Genomic DNA, 23,460 nt, shown 5'->3' with positions numbered 1-23,460 from the left:
CCATCTCGCCCTTTTCCCCCGCTGCCGATTCGCCACAGCCGGCGCCGCCACTTCCAGGTGCGAGGGAGGTGGGGCCGGCGAGGAAGGAGAAATCGAATCAAGTAGAAATGAAATGAAATTAAAAAAAAAAAAAAACAAACAACATTTTAAATAAATGAAAAAGTGACACCGGCGCCTGCCCGCCCCCTCCGCCCCCAGCGTGGCGAATGTGCGGCGGGTCGGGCGCCAGCGAAGAGGCGGCAGACGGCGGCCATGGCGCTCCTGAGGGGTGAGGCTCCCGTCAGCCGGCGGCGGGGATGGCGGGTCCGTGGCTCCCTGAGGGGGAGCTGGACTCGGGTTGCCTCCGTGAGGGCGGGCCGGGCTTGAGGGGGAGGCAGGGCCGGGGCTGAGGCGAAGGCGAGCGGCGGCGGCGCGGCGGTCCTCCCGGGGTGGCGGGAGCGGCGCTCGCCCGGCTGAGGGGGCCCCTTAGGCGGCGGCGGCGGCGGCGGCGGCGGCGGCTTGTGTTTTCTGTCAGAAAATTCAAAATGGAGGTGCTGAAGCCGTTCCCGTCCCTCCCGGGGGGGTTCCTCCCCGCTGTCCTGTGCGTGCCCTGTCAGCCATAACCTGAGGGTGCAGAGGGTGGGGAAGGGGAACGTGGTGAATTTATATCGAATATACTCGATTAAGCCAGCTGTGGTACAAGCAAACGTATAGCAAAGGGTGTGTATATATGTCCGATAACTGGCCAGGCCTGTGTTCAGTGACTGGAAGTTTCTGTGGTGACATGGAACCTCTGCCTGCATTAGTGGGATAACCTGTGCCAGCGGCTCCTGAAAGCGTTCTGTGTACAGAACCGCTTTATTCTCTACGTGGTTTAAAGTTTGTCTCTCTTAAAAAATAAGATCGACGCTCCCTTTAGTACCCGATCTTGTTGAAAAACTAAAATTGAAATTTCTCGAGATAGGGCTTTCTACCTGTTCGGTAGTGCTTTGCTACTTGACAGACTGTTCCTGAATAATAAGATAAGTGTTAAGCCCCGGGTTGCGGTTTCGGGGGTGAAAGCTTGGCTGGTCGGTGTTGCAGGAATGCTGTGTTGCTCTGCTGAGCTGGATAATACGGAGCAGCTTTGCCCGTACTTGTTCGATGCTGGTTTTTTGTGCCTTTTGCAGGATCTCTCATCGCTTGCCAGAGTATTTTCCATACGCTGTTCTTGCTCCTTAGTATTTTTTTTTTGAGGTTAATGATTGTTTTTTAGGCCTTCAAAATAGGGTCTGATGAAGAAATACCAAACGCATTTGAGAAACACTGGAGGATTAGAGGATGTTTCACACCTGCAGCAACCGATCCCCATTTGGCAGCAGGTGGTTGGCAAAACCAGATTAAAAGATGTCTTGAATTGAGTGTTTCTTAAGGATTCAGTGACCTTTGCTTTCTAGCCCCAGAAGTTTCCAGATCCCTCTGCATTCGGTGGCGTTCTGCTCTCACCAATGTTTATCACCTCGTAGAGACTCTGGAAGTCTTGCCCTGGTAATTACTAATTAATGGAGACTGAGGAAGAGCTGTTAAAGGCCATAGAGTCCTTTCTCACTCAGGACTTCAGCTACCCCTTGTTGCCCCTCCTGAAATTTTGTGGAGGGAGTAGCATTTGGTAGATATCTCTGCAATCAAGCAAAACTAGGCAGGCTCTGGAGTCATACACCCTTAGGGGGATGGCTCTGTGGTCAGTTTAATTCGGCATAACTCAAAACACAGGTTGTGCTGCTGCTTCTTCCCTTGCTGGTGCAGTTCAGCCTTCTCTCTTAGTCTGGAATTACTTAGTTTATTACTGTGTGATTATTGAGCAGCCAGCAGGTGAACTCGTGTGTGGAACTGATCCAAATAGTGATAGCCATAGGACACGGGGGAATGGCTTCAAACTGGAAGAGGGGAGATTTAGAGGAGGTATGAGGAAGAAATTCTTCCCTGTGAGGGTGATGAGCCCCTGGTGCAGGTTGCCCCGAGAAGCTGTGGCTGCCCCATCCCTGGAGGTGTTCAAGGCCAGGTTGGACGGGGCTGGGAGCAACCTGGGCTGGGGGGAGGTGGCCCTGCCCAGGGCAGGGGGGTTGGAACGAGATGATCTTCAAGGTCCCTTCTGACCTAAACCATTCTATGATTCTATGAAATGCAAATTAGCCCCTTGTTTTCCGCCGACTCTGGGTTAGTCTTCAGCTCCCGCAGTTGTGTGCTGTGCTGTGGTTTACGCTTTGGCCCCGCGGCGCTGTTGTGGAGAAGCGGGCAGCAGCGAGCAGCCTCGGGGAAAGAGAGAGATGTTGCGATTATTGTGAAAGAAAGGTTTAAGGGCAAAGTTCCATCCTCGCCCCCAGACTGTTTATTTGTAAGGCTACAGGGTGTATGTGATTCAGCAAATAATGTGGATAACCAACAACCTGGCCAAAGGGGAGGGGAACGAGTTCTTTTAGCTTGGTCAGGTCCCTGCGCTGCTCCGCAGCAAAGCCTCGTGATCCGCTATTGCCGGCACAATTTTGGAGGAGATGGAGGGACAGGAATGAGTGGGCAAGTGGTGGCAAGACGAGTGGCAAGACCTGCTTTGCTGCAGGGGAGATAAGCTTAGGAACATGAGATAATCCTTAAAAGAGCTAAGGGTCTTGTGTTTTTTTTTTTTGTTTTTTTTTTTTTTTTTTACAAGCATCATTAACATTTAATGAAGACTCAAACTTAACATTCAATAAATTATTGTTAATACCGTACATTTTGGATAGTTAAATGAAAACTACGGGTCTAAATTTAAATCTTAGAGTCCAGGGACTAATTCTACAGTGACTGTATTGAACCCACCTGTTTTTCATGAGCACAAATCAGTTAAAGCATCCTCACCTTTGTTAAAAACCTTGTAGGGGTTCACATGTTGTGTCTGTTAGTAGTTTTCAGCTTTTTTCCAAAAAATATGTACAACCAAAGTAAAAAAATTTCAGTCGATGGATTAAGAATTGTTTTGGATTAAATTGAATTACTTGCTGGTATCAATTGAACAATGATTAAATGAAGAGTGAAAACCAGTGATGGATAGAGCACACGAAGGGGTCGGTTCTGAGCGTTTGTTCCAAGCCTGGGCACAGGACCTTCCCCGCTGCGCCGGGTTTAGTAATTTTCAGACCTCTGAATATACAGAAGCCTCTTGAGATACATATTTTTGGTGCCTGTGGTGTTCCTTCTACACCTGAAAACGTGAAGAGTGGGCTTTTTGGATGTGTGATAGCGAGCCCCTATTTATTCCTTTGAGGAAATAAATCCTCCTTCTCACACTTTTTGAATAGTTCCTGTATCAGCGCTGTGTTTTAAGGGAGCAGCAGTAGTGTGCTTAGCAAAGACTGCTTTTTAAGGTCTTCCAGGTACCCCAGAAAGAAGCCCACGGGCAACATCAGGGTGTGAGGGTGTTGCTCTGTTTTGCTATCTTCCTGGCTTTGAAAACCGCGTTGGTTTCGTCATTCATCCCTATCCTTACGCTGCAATTCTTGCTTAGTCTCCTTCAGGTTGTTTCCCAGATGATCTTCTGAGCAGAGCTGTTGCCTGTTTCAGATCCCGATGTTGTGTTCAAGTCCTTGTCGGTGGAGCAGGCTTGACCTTCACCAGTTTGGAAAGTCCTTTTCTGGAAACCCCGTAGTCCGGGATCCAAAAACACGGGAGACGGAGGAGCACCCTCCCTCCGACAAACCTCCGACAAACCCTGCCTCTAACAGAAGGCCTGAAAACAGCGTTCACGGGCGGCTTCATGAACAGTCATTTTCATTTGCCTTCATTCGTATATCTGCGTTTCTCCTTCTAGCGTTACTTAAAATAACTGCGGCGTGCTGGAGAAGAGGGGGGTGTGAGCTCTGTTCTTCAACTGGGGGAAAGTTCACAGGCTGCCTCCCACTTGGTTCTGCACGCAGAAGCAGAGAGCGCTTGTGTCCGTAGACATTCGGTGAGGTTCAGAAGCGGCTTCTCCCAAGCTGAAACTCTAATATCGACCACTTCTGGCCCATGCACTTGCACACATGCGCTTGCACGCGCTCTCCTGTCTATTGAAAACGGGATTTTCTTCTCGGAAGCAGGAAGGCTGATGCTAATCCAGTTTAGATGACCTGTATAATTCTGGAAATAACATGAAGATTTTGATTAGGGAATGTTTTTCCTCTTAAGTTGAAGGAATCAAAGTTTAAAAGTTTCTTTTTGTTTTGCTTTATTGTCCCTTATGGGGTTTCATGGGCATTACTTCCAGGCTTTTAGTACCCTAGCACTGATGTCTGATGTGGTGCGGCAACCTTCTTTGTCTGCCCAATATCCAAACTACCTGTTTTTTTCAAACCTCTTGGTGGAAAAGAGGTATTTCCGGAATCTTTCCAGCTTTTCTTTCTGACCATTAATTCTGCGTACCTTCCCAAGTCTAAGTATCGCTATACCCTTATTTATCTTGAACTCTGTGGCTTCACGTGTCTGTATTTATTTGGAAAAGCCTCTTGTGAGCGTAGGATGCGGTGCAGTTGAGGTTGACTTGGGGATTTGCTGTTGGGCTCTGCACATCTGGATAACTCTTGCTTCTGTTGCAGGTGTATTCATTGTTGCAGCGAAGCGAACTCCTTTCGGCACCTATGGAGGTTTGCTGAAGGACTTCACGGCCACCGATCTGACAGAACATGCCGCTCGAGCTGCGTTGGCTGCTGGCAAGGTCTCTCCTGAGATGATTGACAGTGTTGTCGTCGGCAGCGTCATGCAGGTTGGTAGCATGGAAAATTTGCTGCTCAGTGATTATTTCAGTCACCTCCTTTGGTGCGGTCCTATAGATAGTTACCTCTGCTCTGCAGCCAAGAATAAACCAAAGGGGTGGAAGTGGAATGGGTAAGTAGCGCTTATCGTGTAGTGTTTCCTGTTCGTGTTTAAGGGACATACCCTGCATGATTTGTGATATTATCGGGAGCAAGGCTCAGCTTTCTTTTTTTAGTACCAAAGGTAGTTTAAACTAGGACAAGCTGGTCTAAAAAAATGTGGATTCGTTAAACGGTTAGCTGCTAGTCCCTGGTACGCTTTTCCCATTTTAATGGCTTGAGCTGTGTAGCTGAACGACCAGTGAGTTTTCACTGGATTGAATAAAACCCTTTCTTTCTGGAGACTGTAACTGGTTTGAATCCATTTCCCTTGAGTTTTCTAGGGAATTTTTGTGTGTGAATATGAGTTTACTTTGAGCTGGAAGGATACGTGCCTTGATTGGCAGAGATACTTGGACAGTCGTAATTTTTCTAAAGAGCTTGTGATGTAGATGCTATCGTATGCAGGACACCAGCGTTGCAAAACTGCAGTTATCCACATATCTAGATTAGGGTCTTTGTTTTAGGCAAGACAGCAAAGAACATTTCTGGCTTTGTTTTGTATTCTGACTTCATCGTTCTTAAGGGTAGGCAGTCTTATTTTGCACTGAGCGTTTCAAGAGTATGGAAGAAACAAATGCCCGAGAACTTTCATGAGAAGTGAACAAACGTGCAGTATTCCTTCTTAAGGATTTTCAGCCAGAAGAGTAGCTTTTGATTCTTTTTGCTGCTACAGCTACCATCTCAGCTTCCATTATTCAACTTTTTAGTTTTTGTAAGAACTGTTTGTGGGCTAGAAAAAAAAATATTGCAGCATCCAAGTCTCTTGGAATGCTTTCACATAAAAAAAAATGCATTTTCCTAATTAAAAAAAAAAATCTTTTCACGTTGAAATGTTTCTTTTCCTTTGCATCATACTTCCCCATCCCAATAGATTTTCTTTTTTTTAGTCCTGGATTCCTTTGAAGTATTGTATGATGAAGTTTAAATAACTATGAATGTATGGCCATTTTAAACTCCCCTTCTGCAGCAGAAGTGGCTTGATGGTGGCCAAGAAGGCCAACGGCATCCTGGCCTGTATCGGGAATAGGGTGACCACCAGGAGTGGGGCAGTGATTGTCCCCTGTACTGGGCACTGGTGAGGCCCCACCTGGAGTGCTGTGTTCGGTTTTGGGCCCCTCACGACAAGAAAGACATTGAGGCGCTGGAGCGTGTCCAGAGAAGGGCAACGGAGCTGGTGAGGGGTCTGGAGCACACGTCTGATGAGGAGCGGCAGAGGGACCTGTGGGTGTTCAGGCTGGAGAAAAGGAGGCTGAGGGGAGACCTTCTCGCTCTCTACAGCTCCCTGAAAGGAGGGGGTAGCGAGGGGGGGCGGTCTCTTCTCCCAAGGCACAGGCGACAGGACAAGAGGAAACGGTCTCAAGTTGCACGAGGGGAGGTTTAGGATGGATATTAGGAAAAATTTCTTCACGGAAAAGGTTATCAAGCCTTGGAACAGGCTGCCCAGGGCAGTGGTGGAGCCACCATCTTGGAGGTATTTAAAATGTGTGCCGAGGGATGTGTTTAGTGGTGGTGTTGGCAGTGTTAGGTTGATGGTTGGACTGGACTCAATGATCTTAAGGATCTTTTCAAACTTAAGTGATTCTATGATTATTATTTTTTTTTTTTTCTGAACTTGTTTTGGCGAGTAGCATTGTGCACAGAACTTGAAGCAAACTTCTCTGTGTGCAGTACTTTGTCGCACTTCTATTTGAAAAGCAGAACCATCTTTGCAAAGTTTTGGAGGAATGAGATTTCATTGTTAGAACAGGTCACTGTTCAATTAGAAGATACCACTTAGGAAATTTCACAAAGTGGTTATGAAGCAGCAATGGCATCTCTGCATTTCCCACACTGTCTGTTTTTTGGAGGCCTTCCACTGTCTGAGCAATTTTAATTACCTTGAAATAATTGCTGCTTGCCAGTCTGGATAGGGTCTTACGTCAGTCCTGGTGTGTGTATGCTGTTTTGAAAATAAGGGATAAAGGAAAACATAAGACGATTAAGTTGCTGACTTCAGTCTTAACATCTGTAGTCCCATTTTTGGCCTGATGTCTAGTCTTTGCCACAATGAGTTTCTTGAAAATGCACATTAAGACATTGGCCCTTTTTGATCATATAGGATGATGTCTTTTCGAAGTGAATCAAAGTGCTGCTTATGACTAGTAGGATTTCTGTTCAAACGTACATTGTCTTCTGTCAGTGATACAATTACGCTATACTGAGTTTTCATCAAGACTTTTACTTTCCGAAGAAATTTGAGTGTAACAAAACCTCCTCTTTGTTCTGTCGGCAGAGCTCCGCAGATGCGATTTATATTGCAAGACATGTTGGTTTACGTGTGGGAGTTCCTGTCCCAGTTCCAGCCCTCACTGTCAACAGACTTTGTGGCTCTGGTTTCCAATCCATTGCCAGTGGATGTCAGGTACAAAGTTCTTTTTTTTTTCTGTACTTAGTTGTAACCTTTATCAGACTGTTAACATGAGAGAAGAGATGTGTGTAGAAACGTGTACTTCGTCTTATCATGGATTTTTAGCTACCACCGGTAAAGACTTCCTATTGTCCTGCGTGATTTTGTGCAAGAGTTCAGCCTCCACCGCACTGTATTTTGGGTTGGTTTTAAAAAATCATCATTGTAGCTATTTTGAGTTTAATATAAAGAATTCAACAAATGTTAGCCGGTGAAATGGAGCTCAGCTGTGCAGTAGTCGCGTTCTGCGATCCTGTTTGCATGATTTGGAATTACTGGGCATCAGAACCACAGCGGGAGGCTTGCATCTTCTAATCATTGTTTGTATTCTCGCCTAACTAGCTATGTAAGCAGCAACCCGTGCTTTTTAAGTGTCTTTTTAAGTGTTTTGGTAACTATAGGAAGCATCTCAGCACTTCTTACTACAAATCAGTCATATTAATTATTGACTAGTCATCTCAAATGCACATCAAGATAATTTCATCTGCTTCCATTCCAGTACACAAATAACCTTAACTGTGCAACTGAGTGAATCATTTTAAGGAAGCAGAGTTTTTGAGTGGTCTGATGGTGCACTTAGGAATTAGGGCTTTTGGGTTCTGTGCGCTTTGCCAATGATGAATTAGTATATTTGGAGGGTTTCTTTTGGCAGCTTACCTCGCCAGTGTTTTCTAAAATGATTTCCCCTTTTTTTTTTTATTTTTATTAGAATCACAAGGCTTTGAGGATTAATATCTGTTCCTTTTGAGAAGATTGGGAGCTCAAAAACCCTCAGTCATTTGTGAACCTAACTACACAAGCATGTAGATGCGTAATGGCTTTGTTCATCAGTCCTGTCATACATGTGCACCCATATTCTCTTCCTCCCTCATTGACATAATCATTCCTTGCTGAAAGGAGGAGGAAGGAACACATAATGAAAGAGACAGACCCCAATCTTAATAAAACAGTAAACAATTCATAAATAATACACATGGCTAAGCATGAATTCATTCTCTGTGTGTGGCTTGGTAGGTGATGAGGTCTTTTTCTAAAACAGTTGTTATTGTCTTAACCAAACCAGCAAACTAAATCCTAGAACTGTTTTGTTTTTCTGTTAACAGGAAATTTGCCTTAATGAATCGGAGGTTGTTCTGTGTGGTGGAGCTGAAAACATGAGCCAGGCTCCTTATGCAGTTCGAAACATTCGATTTGGAACCAGATTAGGAGCAGAACTCAAGGTCTAGTACTTATTTTTGCCTTTTTTTTTTTCTCTGAATGAAGTCATGTTTACAGAGCAACGTTAAAGTTTTGGGCCCATAGACACTGTGTCTTGGCAAATGAAATTATTGGAGATTAGATCCCAATTTAGTTGTTCAAAGCAGTTATCCAGTGTTCAGACATTATCAAAACAGTAGGTTCAGGCAATTTTGTGAAGCATGCCAGTTTTGTAGCTTTTCCAAAACCATATTTGAATTGCTGTTCCATGTTAAACATATCAATAAACTTGTAGACACAAAACTTAATTCACTTGGTACATCCCATCAAAATACTGCTTATGATACAAAAACTTGTCCGAGGCTGTGAAATAAGGCATAGACAGTTCAGGTAAAGCTAGTAAGACTAGCAATGAGTAGATTGATAAAGAAAGTATACACTTCCAAGTTGTAAGCATCTCTCAATTTTAAAAGTGGAAACTTGAAGTTAAATCTATTGAGAGAGAAGTTATTTTTACATTTTTTTTCTGAAGATAAATCCTTAGTGAATACTGTGGGAAATTTGCATCAGGACCCACTTCTGCTCTGATGATTACTATTTACTCAGTGGGTCATAACCAACATCAAAATGCTAAATCAGGATATTTCAGTGTTTCAGCCTTTTGGTTTTTTCCTGCGCTGTTTTTCCAGTATGATGATGGTGAATACGAAGTATGCTTGACTTCGTTCTGTGAATCTTGTGTGGCACTGTGACTAAGCCTCAGTTCCTACAGAGAACACCGTCACAAGGTTGCTGATAATGATGAGTTACAGGTGCCACTGTGTTCTTATCATGAAGATAACTGAATTAGTTGCAGGTGAATGAGTGATTTATCTTGCAGAACTTTACTGGTGTCAGAGAGATGATAAACCCCATCTGAACTGACTGGGCTTGTCTTTATCAGGTTCAGTGAAGTTAGACTTGGATATTTTCTCACCTGAGATGTTTTAACCACAGAAACCTTGGACTGAAGTAAAGTGATTTTGCCTGATGGTAGAGAAAGAGCCAAATAATCAGTAGACTGCTGCGCCTTTTCACAGTTCCTCACCTTTCCTTCTTTGTAACTAGGAAGACAGGTGTGTTTTCTCATAGGTCTCTAATAAATAACTCATGCAGCAGTGAAATACGCTGAAATACTAAGAATAAGGCTTTTCTCAAACCTCTCAGGGCCACATATGAGTTGGAAGAACCACTGTAGCGCACAATGTAGATTAACTAAAAAAAGACACAAGAACTTGCGTACTGTTTTGCAGTGTGTTTGTTCCAATTTAAATAAAGTATCGGTAGGTAACCCGAGTTAATTTTACAAAGAGACATTAGTTTCCGAGAGGCTGCTGAAGAATTAGAAACTGCCAATAATATATAGTGATATTGCTGTGCTTTATAAGTTTCTTTTCATAATGTTCCATGCAGTTGGAAGACACGTTGTGGGCAGCTCTAACAGATACGCACGTTAAAATACCTATGGCAATTACAGCTGAAAACCTGGCTGCCAAATACAACATCACGCGAGAGGACTGTGACCGATACGCATTCAAAACGCAACAGAGATGCAAAGCTGGTTAGTAAATTTAGGAACGGAAGTGTCTGTATGATACTAGTTTCAAATGTAGTCAGTTTTTAACATTGTGTAGCTCCTGCCTCTTGGTGTAATTTGTCTTTTGATTTGCAGATACTGTAATTTGTGCTTTTGTTTGCTTTGTGACGTTGTCTCCCATAACATCCTCATTAGGAAGCTGAGGAAGTATGGGCTAGATGAGGTGACAGCGAGGTGGATTGAGAGTTGGCTGCGGGACAGAACTCAGAGGGTTGTGATCAGCGGCACAGAGTCTAGTTTGGAGGCCTGTAACCAGTGGTGTCCCCCAGGGGTCAATACTTGGTCCAATCTTGTTTTAATATATTCATTAATGACCTGGATGAGGGGGCAGAGTGTATCCTCAGCAAGTTCACTGATGATACCAAACGGGGTGGGGTGGCTGACACCCCAGAGGGCCGTGCTGCCATCCAGCGTGACCTGGACAGGCTGGAGAGCTGGGCAGAGAAGAACCCAATGAGGTTCAACAAAAGCAAGTGCAAGGTCCTGCACCTGGGGAGGAAGAATGAAAGCACCAGTATAGGTTAGGGGCGGACCTGCTGGGAAGTAGCTTTGAGGAGAAGGATCTGGAGGTCCTAGTAGACAGTAAATTATCCATGAGCCAGCAATGTGCCCTTGTTGCCAAAAAGGCCAATGGAATCCTGGGCTGCATAGGGAAGAGTGTGGCCAGTAGGTCGAAGGAGGTCATTCTCCCCCTCTACTCTGCACTGGTGAGGCCACAACTGGAACACTGTGTCCAGTTTTGGGCTCCCCAGTTCAAGAGGGACAGGGAACTGCTGGAGTGAGTCCAGCGAAGGGCAACTAAGATGATTAAGGGCTTGGAGCATCTCCCTTATGAGGAAAGGCTGAGAGAGCTGGGACTCTTTAGCCTGGAGAAGAGAAGGCTGAGGGGAGACCTTATTATGGCGTACAAGTATCTAAAGGGTGGGTTGAAGGAGGATGGAGCCAGGCTCTTTTCAATGGTTCCCAGTGACAGGACGAGGGGCAATGGGCACAAGTTAGAACACAGAAGTTCCGTTCAAATACACGGAAACACTTCTTTACAGTTCAGGTGACAGAGCACTGGAACAGGCTGCCCAGGGAGGGGGTGGAGTCCCCTTCTCTGGAGATATTCAAGACCCGCCTGGATGCAGTCCTGAGTAATGTGCTCCGGGCAATCCTGCTTTGGCAGGGGAGTTGGACTAGATGATCTCTAGAGGTCCCTTCCAACTCTGAAAACTCCGTGATACAAGTAGCCCGTTCCTTGGGGGTTTGACTTTGAATAAACTGAGTCAGGTGTTGTGCTTATCAGCAGGTTAAGTAACAAACCCCTTTCCGCTGGCTTGCTGCCTTGTTCCTAGCTGATACTCAATAGCCACTCGGGCAGCAAACGCCGTTGGCCTGTCACGTGTCACCTCCTGCCTGAACAGGATTCATGTCCATGAATGTAGCTCCTTTGGTGGGATGTGTTGCTCTTGTCTTCCCCGCAGCAGAGCGGCATTGTCCCAGGCATGCCCGACTCCTCTCCTTTCTTTCCACTTCACTGCAGAACAGTCCTCTCCCACAGCGACCCGCATCCTTCTTGCATGCCACCGCGGGCTCTAATTGATCTAAATCCTTTTTCTTTCTTTTGCAAGTCATACGCTGTTCCACAACGCTTGAACAGTTAGAGCAGATGGAATCTGAAGAGGGGATATTTGTTCAAACTGTTCTCTGGGTGGTTTACGTGGCCAAAGCCATAATTTGGAGGTATTGGATTACTGTGAAATTGATTGGTAGTGTAAACAGGCTGATAGGCCAAAAGTGAGTAGAAGGTATAGTGGTCGCCCTGCGACTTCAACATACATTGCAACCCAAAGGTGAACATAAGCAGCAAAGATCTAAGCATGCTTTTACATTCTAACAATGGTGCTTTTAACAGCCGCTGCTCTTGAAGGAAGATCTTGGTGTGTTTTTTTTTTTTTTTTCCAATGGGTGTAGCGGTGCTTTTTGTAACTTTTCTCAGTCGTGTGTTACCTTCCCTGCCGATCTTGTTAGGTAACTCCTGCCGTTCCTGGAGCCTTTGCTAGAAACTGTGCCCCCGAAGAGGCTTTTGCTTCTTTCTTGTTTTCTAGGATTTTGCCTTGCTTTTTTTTTATTTCTGCTTGTTATGACCAGTTCATCTTGTTCCACGCTAAAGAGAGTCCTGTGGCTAATTGGGAAAGAAAAAGATTTTGTAGAATTTATTGAGAAAGTTCAGAGGTAGCAAAAAAACTTCAGATATGGCAATTTCAGTGTCTTAGTTTTAAATCCCTTAGAGTTGCATTTGTGGAAGGAGTTGAAGTGGCTGTGAGTTTTTGTTCAGTTTTGGGAGATAGGAGTTGTTTTGGTTTTAAATCTGTGTGTTCACATCCACGTTGTGGACACTAAAGGTAGTGTTTAATTCCCCAAATATTGGCTTGTAACGTCATCTTGGGTGATGTGGCCAGATGCTCTTATGGGCATCTTAGATACCTACAACTTCTTGAATTGTCTCAGGTTGTTTAGGCAGCTGAATCCCATTTTAAGATCGTGATGTGATTGTGAGAGCCTGTGGAGGAGCAGCTTGGACAGGATTTTAATTGGTATACAATAACTTATGCTGGTTATCAACAGAGAAAATGTGGCTCAGGATTTTTCCCACGTTCCTCTCTGTGAGATTTACAGCTTCTTGGCCCTCTGATAAGTGACAGAGCTGTAGAATAAAGCAACAATACAGGGGGATGTGTACCGAAAATAAATCTGGTGGTTAAAAAAAAAAAAAAAAAATCAGTTATTTAAAGCTGTAATAACACTTCAATACTTGAAACTTTCTTTGGAGAAGTTTCAGAATGTGTTTGTAGAGTTTTTGCCCAGTTTCTAAAAAAAACAAACAATAAAACACCAACCAGCCTATTTAAGCAAAATAAAGCATAAACAGTACTGTCCCTGAGCTCTTGGTTAAATTAGAGCAGAAGTTGTGTGCACATGAAAATAGGATTATTGGTCAGGCTGCGCAATCGTGTCGATATTTTTATCGGAGTCCTTTTATTTTCCTTTTTGTGGTTGCAGCTCATGATGCTGGTTACTTTAATGCCGAGATGGCACCAATTGAAGTGAAAACGAAAAAGGGGAAAGAAAGTATGCAAAAGGACGAACACCCGAAACCCCAGACCACTCTGGAACAATTGGCAAAGCTCCCGTCTATCTTTAAAAAGGATGGAACGGTGACTGCTGGGAATGCTTCAGTGAGTACGTCAAAGCCTTCGGTTGTGAAAGAGTCACCTCTAAGGTTCTCCAAATTTATTGTCACTGTATTTATGTCTCACTGAGCCACCTTTGGCTGTCAGCTGTGTCTCCTGATGAAAATTATTTCTAATTCTGCAGTTGAACGCCCCTGATTGACTGTTCCAGCCCCAAGATGGCAGGGGATCCTTCAGTCTGCTCCTGTTGTCCTAAAAATTCGGTTCTGTGGATTGTCACTGTTCTTTTAGTGAGGCGTTGACGCTTCCTCAGCAGCCTTGACTTATGCAGTAGATACCTGCAATGGTTATGTAGAATTAACCATTCTGCTTTCAATGATTGCTGAACATTTGCTGTACAAATCATGTATTATATTAGTGGGCGTGCTGCTGCTGCTCATCTTTGTACCACAACTGGTATCCTCTGTAGGCCAAACTACATTCTGCTCTTACCCAGAGTAGACTGGGTGCTTAGCAGCATGTCGTTACAGACTGTTCCTCCTACAGTCATTATCTTAAACAAGTGATTAATGTTCTTTGGGCCGCTGTGATCATATAATCTGAATGCCTGCCTAAAATAGATCATAGCCACAGTAAGTATGGGTGTCTGTAAAGTATCTTTTATAATTAATAGTACATACGTTATCCAATATTAATAGTGTCCTTGCAAGTCTACGGAATGATATTTCCAGTGTACAGAAGACTTTAAGTGGCAACAATGTATTTTACTTTTCTAAAACATTGACATTAATTAAACATCTATATTTAAATTTAATGATCCACAGAATAGTGAAAGATTGTGGTTTGTTGTTTTGAATAAACACTAATACAATTGTCTGTTAAGTGTTTATAATAGCGTGTTGGATTTAAGCTTTTTCTAAAGGGTGTATTTTGTTTAAAGTGTGGGGGTTTTTTTTGCTTGTTTGTATTTTCTCCACTAAGAATGTGTTTCTCTCTTATTGCAAGGGGGTGTGTGATGGAGCTGGTGCAGTCATCATTGCCAGTGAATCAGCGCTTAAAAAGCACAATCTTACTCCTCTGGCAAGAATAGTAGCCTATCACTCAGCTGGTTGTGACCCTTCCATAATGGGCATTGGTAAGTTGCAATAAAACACATTCTTTTATAGCATCAATTAGCATTAAAATATTCCCGTGTTGGGCATTCTAAAGGAAAGAAAGGGAGGCTGCAGTGTGCTGAGTCTCGTAGCTCTGACGACGTTTGCGTTGCTTACTACAGAGAGACTGCCCACTGCACTGCATCAGTCCATCCCTCTTATGCAGAGGGACTGACTTACGCCTCAGTTTGGCTGAAGGGGTATGTGCAGTGCCTGACCTTGAGCATTAGTGCTCAGCTGTAATCCCCCAGGCATCTCTTTTTTTTTTTTTTTCTCCTTTTTTTTTTTTTTTTTTTTTTACTCTCTGTGTTAGTAACTCAAGACAATAGGCACTCTCAATTTTTAAAAAAAAACATTTTTCTCCTGAAATTCACTTTAGTTTCCCTTGAGCTTTAAATCCCATTATTAAATGTGCAACTATGAGTTGTCTTCCTCACCTCTTGCTGAAAGAGTATTATCTATGTGTACACCTTTCAGCAGTTACTCAGTTGCTTAAGCTAAGATTGGATTCCAGGATACACATCTTTGCAGGTGTTATTTTGGCAAACCAACTACTTCTCTTTTTTGGCTAGACCCATATTTTGTGCTTCCTAATCAAGTAGCTGTTAAGGCAAACAAACCCTCAAAGCCAATCCAGACACCCCGGGATTTTTCCCTTCTGTTTAGTTTGTAGACAGCATTGTGTCCCAGCATTGCTTTTCCTGTCTGCCATTCTGTTCAGAGAGGTCATTGTTGACTGGTTCCGTGTGTCAGTACAAATGCAAATGAAGCATTGTCAGATTTGTTTTCTTGATCAGACTATCTGACCAACACAACCTTCAAAGCAAATGTAGAGGGAGGGTTTCTTTCGCCAGACTTCATGCTGTCATTGTGCTTTCTAAACTAGCTCATTCTTTCTAGGTCAGGCAACTCTTTTAGCTTGTTTAAAAACTTCATAAATTACATGGAGAAAGAGTTAGTATCGTAACTCCTTAACGCCACAGCTTGACCCCAGCAACTCAAAAAGACCAGATGAGATTCATCGACATGACAGCAACAGATCTGAGAACAGGAGCTCAGTCTGAGCAACTGCCCTTTCATTCTGATAGTGATAGGGAGTCCTGCCTCACAATGTCTCGAGGGAGAATTCATTATTTAAAAAAAGAGAGAAGGGGAAGAGAGGGGGAAGTCTACTTGGCTGTCATTAATGGTCTTTGTATTGTCCACATGAGACCCTCCCATTACTCTCACACGTAACAGGCATACTAAAATCTGTCTGTAATGAGATGCATTTAGAGACTTGTATTAAGCTGCCTGAGACTTTCTGATAATCCACTGAGCTTTGAACTGGGGCCTTTCTTCTTTTAATTTTTTGTCTCTTCGGTCATTTACTTATTTTTATGTTTTCTGTTCTTTGAGCTATGAGTTTTCAACACCATTTTTTTGGTAGTGAGATAGCATTTAGGGTTGTTAATATTTTAGGATTTGGATTTGTTGTCTAATGATCAGCTACCATCTAACATCTCATTATCTTTGTCCTACAAGCACCTATCTAATTAGCCCTTTCAAATTCTCTCTGAGTGTCTCTTTCCTTTGAGATTAATATCCCATAGTGGATTATACTCCGTTGTAGATGTCAGCTTTCTTCCAGAAAACAGTTTTATTGCCAAACTAATATTCTCAAAAAAAATTAATCTTACTGTCTTCAGTTGGCTGGGACCTGGGCCCAAGGGAACATTTCATTGTTAGTTTTTTTTTACTAGAAGATTTTCATATAAATTATATTAAGAACACCAAACCAACACTACCCATAACCAAACATGCGACCAGCAAACTCTAGAACAGCCTGCCTTTTTCTTTTTTCTATACTTGGAGGCTGCGAGTTGTGAGGAAAGAATAAGCTGAACCAAGAGCACCGGGAAGGAGAATGCCTCAAAACTGCAGTGAAGTTATTTTCTTTACAGAATGACAGACTGGTCAGGGTTGGAAGACACCTCTGGAGATCGTCCAGTCCAACCCCCTGCCAGAGCAGGGTCACCTACAGCAGTGGCACAGGACATGTCCAGGCGGGTTTGGAATGGCTCCAGAGTGGGAGCCTCCCCCACCTCTCTGGGCAGCCTGTGCCGGTGCTCTGCCACCCTCAAAGGAAAGAAGTCCCTCCTCATGTTTAGATGGAACTTCCTATGTTCAAAGTTTGTGGCCGTTACCTCTTGTTCTATCACTGGGCACCACTGGCTGGGGACTTTCAGTCCTCTTGACTTGAAAGCTATGCATGTGTTTACCAATATAGCGCTGCAGCAGTAGAGACGCTCCTAAGTTTCCCTGGCAGCGTGTTGAGAAGGCTGCCAAATAAATAGTTTTGAGATTTAGGAGTTCTCCTACGGGCTAATAAAGCAGGTGAGTGGCATATCCAGAATTCATTGGCTGCACAGAGGTTCATGGGAGGGGATCTGATGAGGCTTTATGAAGCTATCCTATGTATAACATGTTTATGAGCCTTTATTTTTAATTTTTTTTAAATTTAATTAACTGTGTGTACAATTTCCAAATAGGCCCTGTACCTGCAATTACTGAGGTTCTGAAGAAAGCAGGATTGACCTTGAAGGACATGGATTTGGTAGAGGTAAGGAGTTTTAACATGAACAGTGAGATTACTCCTGATCTTTTTAGCAGAAACGTTCTACTCAAGGTAGATGTTATCACAGGGTAGATTCATCACAGGGTAGATGTTTCTGCATGTCTGGAATCCACCTGTCTTAGCTCGCCTGCCTGACCTCTATCCATTTAGTTTCTACCACGCCATTGCACAGTCACTACAAAAATCTCAGGCACGTGGAAGTTGAAAATGGTGTGATAGCATTCCATGGAAAAAAATAGCCTCATGTGACGTGAGGTTTTACTCTGTTGGCTGGAGTGTTAATGTTTAAATTAGTCCCACTTCTCCATTTGTGAACAGGGCCTTTTTTTTGTCGTTGGAGCAATAGGCTCTTCATGAACACATTGCATCAGAATATACCTTGCCTTTCTGTTAATAAAATATACTACATACTTGCTCTGTATCACATGTGCCAGAAGGATTTGAATTTACATCAGGTTGGCCTGACAATTTGTATTTTGTCCGATTACGCTTTTATAAACACGATGTTTAATATTTTTCCCAATCGAAATGACCTGTAGAAGAAACGCACCTCGTTTAATCTTGCGCGCACACATACTGCTGAACGCTTGTGTGGAAAGTCAGACATGAACAGTTGTATTGTTTCTCTGATGTTTTAGGTGAATGAGGCATTTGCACCTCAGTATCTAGCTGTCGAAAAAGTTTTGGGGCTTGACCCTGAAAAAACCAATGTCAACGGAGGTGCCATCGCTATAGGCCATCCTTTGGGTGCTTCAGGGTCACGGATCACAGCTCATCTGGTTCATGAATTAAGGTATGTAGGTAGCCGATAGCTGCTGGTAGTGAATACATCAGAATCGGTGGTAGCTGATGTATTTACACCTGCAAAAGATTTTTAGGATGGATACCGTGCGACTAAAAACTTCCAGCATGCTGACTTAAAATTTTCCACACTAAAGTGTACTGCTTTCTGTACAAATTTGTTACCTTCGTGCTGTAGTCCAGGTCCTGCGGTTTGCCTCATAGTCCATTCTGTTGTTATTACAGGATTTTTGGCTGCTTCTAGATCTGATCCAGGCCCACCGTAGTCAGTGGGAAGGTTTCCTTTACTGAAATGGCCTTTGAGCAAAGTCTGTTCTTTTCCTAACAGGGTGCATTTAAAAGGCTTTGTCATCACCTTCTTTCTCCTTTAATCCATCTTCAGAAATTTTGACTCTTTTGGCTTGCCTGATATGCTTAGCACCATTTTAATACGAATTTTCCCTTTTTTTTTTTTCTTCCCCTCAGGGCAGAGATCACAGTATCTTTTCGCTTGTACTTGCAACACTATATTAGTGTTCAACCACAAAGCCTCAGTTAATTTGCACCTTGCAGAAAACTGTTTCTTGGAGTGTAGCTGTAGAAAACTTAGCTTTTAAGAACTACCTTGGCAATAAAATTTTATTTTACTTAAGCAGTTTTTGTTATGCGTTGAAACCACAAGTATCCCATAATGTCATTCCGTGCTATTTTGTATTCCTAAGAACAATATAACGTATCATCTTTTAGAGGGTAAAAGACTCAGACCTGCAACTCCTTGTTTTTCTACAGAAATATTTCGACATCAGTTGAGGCTTCATGATATTTTTCTAGAAAAAGAAGAGCATAGACATTCTAAAACATCTTTAGTAGCACCGACTTGATAGCTAGTTTTCCTTTCATAAAATCAGGACAACAGCTACTACGGTTTCATAAAGCTAAATAATTTTCACTGTTACTTTTTCTGTACAGGCGTCGTGGTGGGAAATACGCGGTTGGGTCAGCTTGCATTGGTGGTGGACAAGGTATTGCTGTTATCATTGAGAACACAGCCTGAGAGATTCTGGAGACTACAGTGTTGCCCGAATTACTAATTCCCTGAGAAACTTCTGCCTTTTGTGACAATAAAGCATCACTACCTGCCTTCGTTTTGTGCCATTCCTGCAAGGTAAAGGAATAGCTGAGAAGTCTGAATTCTGAACAAAAAGATTAATGTCTCTTTAACTAAAGGAACTGTAACGGCAATATAATTTCACACTGATGAAGTATTTTCTAAAAGCCTCTTTTCAATCAAGGTTAATGTATTTCTGTAGGCAAAATTCTTTTCATTTCCTGAGGAAAATGCCTGTCAAACTTTCACCAAACCTGCCTTAAAATAGCAGTCAGCACAGCTTTTTAAGCAAGTATGGCCTTAACCGTTCTTACTTCAGCTACTGCTGCTGTCTGGCACATGTGCCTCTTATCATCAGGAAATGTGAAAATTTAATTGGAGACCTTCTGAAGTACACACTGATTGTAGGTTGATGGCTATAACCTGTACCCTGCTGTTTTGCAAGGGAAAAATAAAAGGAGCGAAAGCTGACATTGCCATTGTGCCTCCCGAAAGAACAATAAATATAACAGAAAAAAGGGCTTGGTGTTCGTTTGTTTGTTTATTTTAAAAGTAAATCACTGTGAGAATTGTTACTTTTGGTAAGTGAGCGTTGGGTTTTGGAGAAGTTGTTTTTCCTGGCCAAGGAATAACTGGTGTTTAGTCGGTAGTTTTTAGAGAACTCTAGCAAATCTGCCAGCCTTCCAAGAAGAGGGGTAATTGCGTCTCGCTCTCTTGCTGCGTGCTAACTGCATACATACAGCAACTCATTTCTTAACTTCCTCTGACGGCATCATCTGCACCTCTTGGGTCACTTAACGTGGGGCTATTCTTAGCTAATTTGAGAAGTGCACACGTGAGCAAGTTGTCTCGCCTCTCGCAGGCAGTGAAGTTAGGAATCATTTGATGTAATGCAGATTACATTTGGATGAAACGAGATCTCCGTTGACTGTACTCACGGAAGCCCTCTAGGCTCGCTGTACCATCAAGAGCAACTTGCAGCTTGCTCCGATGTAGATGTCTACCTTAGATACTCACAGCTAGTTGGACAGATCCCACGTCAGAGACAGCACGTGCTTCTCCATAGCCTGTACTGCGCTGCGTAGACTAATATTGTAGCCCAGACTTCAGCGTTTACTCTTCCTCATCCTCTGTCCTCTGTCAAAATATTGCTTATCTACAACTTCTTCTTGCCATTCCACTGGCGTGAGCTGAGACAATTGTGAAAGATGGGAGGTTATTCAAAACCTGACTGCCTAGCCTGGCAAGAAATTCAGGTCAAGGCAAGTGTTGTTATGACTGGGGGATAACAGTTGAAGTATGCTGATCACCGTTCCTGGGCTTTTTATGAATGCAGTGTCTTTAATGACTGTAGAAATTTTTAGTGCTGTTTATATGGATTCAAAAAACCCACCTGCCTTAAGGTAGCAAACCAGGTGTTCATCTAACACACTATCTGTATTCCTCTTCCAATTTATCGTAGTAAGTTAGGGTTACTGGGGTTTTGCTGTTCAAGATACAGTTGCCATGCTGATTTTATAAAGCAGGATGTTTTCTGTTCTTAGTTCCTTCCATAATAACCGGTAACTAATTCCCTCTCCCTTTGTGACTGTGGATAATTACTGAACTCCTATTTTCAGAGAACTGGCCACAGTTTTTCCAAGATCTCGTCCCTGTGTAGTAAGTTCTCTCAGAGCTCATCACTGTGTCGGTACAGTAAAGAATAATCCCCTTCATGCACTTTATTTTGCACATAAAGTTTCGCTTCCCCTTTTTGTCACTCAATTTTTTGAGATCCGTGTGTAATTCTAGCTGAGAGCTGAATTAGCTCATCCTGAATAATTGTGTATTTTCTGTGAAATGCATGATGATGTCCACCTCATTTTCCAGATAACTTACGAACGTGTTATCAGCACAGATGATCGTACATCCTGCTAGTAACCTTTCTTTGCTGTGTGAGCCAACTGCTTATTCCCATATCGTGTCATTTCTATCCTCTTCATTTCCTGTAAAACCCGCTGATGAGGGGCTTTGTCATGCTAAATTGAAACAGTGAAATCCTTTCCCATGAAGTTCCTGGGACTTAATGTATGGCACTTGTGATAGATGCAACTTCTTCCCCAAGTTCTAGGTCTTAAAGTTCAGTGTCTGTTTTTAGGGACAGTAAGGGAGTAAATTTTTTGTTTTGGGAGTAAATTTAATTCTTTTCAGCTGTCTGTGGTCTCAGGTTGCAGTGCCTGGTGGTATAAACACTCCCTCTAAAGTTTGGTTAGGGAGAACGCAATCCCTTCTTCAGGTTTAAAACCAATCTAGGTGTTCAAGTTAGAGTGAGTTACGTGTGGATTGTCCCAACGTGTGCTTCTGCTTTCTGTTGCCCATGTGAAATGTGGCTTCTTTATTAAGACCGCTGCCAAAAGGGACACTTTGTGTCAATTAAACCGTTGAACGATTGAGACCATTGGCAATTGCTCTGCGTAGTCTACCAGTCATCAAGTTGGCAGTGACTTTGTCTCCAGGGGGAAGTCCATCTTCCGAAAGGTGCATGGATGCTCTGGGGTTTTGGGGGGAATACGCTGCATTCCTCTTCTGTAGTTCCCGGTTGCACTTCTAGAGCGTGGTATTCCCAGAAGTGCAAAACCAGGTCCTGTGCGAGGTCGTGCACAAACACAGCTTGCTGTGCTTCAGAATATTGGCTTTTTCTTACCACGTTATTATTAAAGAGGAGCACAACCATTGATATTTGATTCCTAAGCCAGTCTTCCATGATATATAGGGATGCCTAGGCTGGAGGATTTGGTTTGAGCCTGTCTTTACTAGCAAGTCCAGCCATTTATTACAGAATAACAGCAGTAACCTCTGATCGTTGTACATCATTCCAAAGTACGTTCTCCAGTTTCCCAGACTGTAACAATGGTAGAACTGTGTTTCTGCCTTTGGGAAATGAAGACATCTCTGCTGAGGACAATCGGGATTAGGGCAATTTAATAGAGTCCTGGAAGGAACAGAGGATACAGAAGAAATGTTTTAGATTTTAGAGGGATAATTACAGACATTGATTGTACCAAGTGCATGCTTTTTATTTTCTTTTTAGGCTCAGGTGTATTCTTTTTTTGTGTGTGACTAGCCTATTATACAGTATAATGTAAATGTTGGTTTTGTCTTTCTTGAAACGTGTGAGAAAAGAAAGCATTTGCGGAAATCGTTCGTTGCCTGCCTAAAGCTGTGCGATATTTACTCATAAATGTAGATGTAGCTTTCTACCACTGGGTGGTGCGTTCTAAACACCCTGAAGATCGCACTGTATCAAAAGGCATTCGTCCTCCATAGAGTAGCACAGCTTTTCTCGTAAGCGCGCAGGCTAGCTTAACCTTGAAACCCAATCACCCAGAATTTCAGGTCTCATTTCTCCTTTTGTGGGTTTTAAACAGGCAGGTGCCACGATACCAACGCCGCTGCTTGATTTCAAGTGATTTAGAAAGCATTTGTTGTTTTACAGAGTGAGTTCCAGCTGCAGTTTGAGAGGACTTGTTCAACAAGATGATGACTGAGGTACTATATCTGGCAGAAGATGAAGAAGAGAATATTAAACCTTAATCCTAAGCAACTGTAGGTGAGAGAGAGGGAGAAGGTACAGAGACCTGATAGAGATAGATTTACCTCTTGCACTCCTTTCTGGATTATGTATAAGCAGTTCTGTTATGCTGCTAGTGGAGCTCCAATAATTAAGACGGGATGTTGTTTAGCATTCTATAAAAAAAAAAAAAACACCAAAACAAAAACCAAACAAAAAAACCCCAGCTAAATCTCGAAGCTGCTGAAGTGCACAATTTTGGGCAAGTCTCACCTTGTTGTGAGAGTATTTCTAATAAGCTTTTCCTCAATGTATAAATCCAGACGTTTTCCATCTGGTGTGATGCTGTTAAGCTGGGCAGGGCTCTGTCTGGCCTCTCCACCAAGCAGAGTCCGTGTCTGACTGGGCCAGCCGGCTGCCGCACAGGGGTGCTGAGGGGGATCAGAGGGGAAATTAATCTCTCTGAGAGTTTGCAAGCTAAGGGTTTAGTAACAGGGGTGCTCTTCCGAAAACAGCTACAAGGAAACTGTGCTAGTGATGTCTTTGCTGACTTAGGTACATTTACATGAAAAATTAAATTGAAACGAACAGGTAGATTGGAACATGATTGTTGGTTTTAGTTTTATAATGGATAAGTGTTTCCCGTGGAAGGTGAGTTAAGATAAAAGGGTAACGTTTTTGAACTTATTTAAGGCTGCTGTTTGATAACAAATCCAGCTGTAGGGCTAGTAATGCCAGGTCCAAATGCTGTAGCCATAGGAATTGCAGGGCAGATCAGGTGTAAACTCAGGCTGCTAATCTACAGCTATTTGAAATTGTCAGCATGATAAATTTGTCCTGGCAGATATTAAGCCAGAGCAGCTATTGTTTTTTTCTCTGGTGGTCATGCTCTTACTCTGATTCAGCAGGAGCA

At 43.1% G+C, this 23,460-nt stretch overlaps 1 protein-coding gene across 1 annotated transcript; it reads left to right on the top strand.

The window, feature by feature from the left end:
* The first annotated feature begins 245 nt into the window (after positions 1 to 245).
* On the top strand, positions 246 to 19,511 carry ACAA2 (acetyl-CoA acyltransferase 2). The gene is made up of 10 exons (XM_082497612.1): positions 246 to 268; positions 4,566 to 4,732; positions 7,156 to 7,284; positions 8,433 to 8,549; positions 9,979 to 10,126; positions 13,208 to 13,383; positions 14,344 to 14,473; positions 17,024 to 17,094; positions 17,748 to 17,902; positions 18,859 to 19,511. The coding sequence occupies exons 1-10, from the start codon at positions 253 to 255 to the stop codon at positions 18,941 to 18,943; spliced, it is 1,194 nt and encodes a 397-aa protein (XP_082353738.1). The 5' UTR covers positions 246 to 252; the 3' UTR covers positions 18,944 to 19,511.
* Positions 19,512 to 23,460: the final 3,949 nt, after the last annotated feature.

Source organism: Vanellus vanellus (genome assembly GCF_965231255.1).
Source record: "Vanellus vanellus genome assembly, chromosome: Z".
Lineage (NCBI taxonomy): Eukaryota > Metazoa > Chordata > Aves > Charadriiformes > Charadriidae > Vanellus > Vanellus vanellus.
Note: the sequence above shows the minus strand (reverse complement) of the source record. Positions and strands in the feature narration are given on the sequence as shown.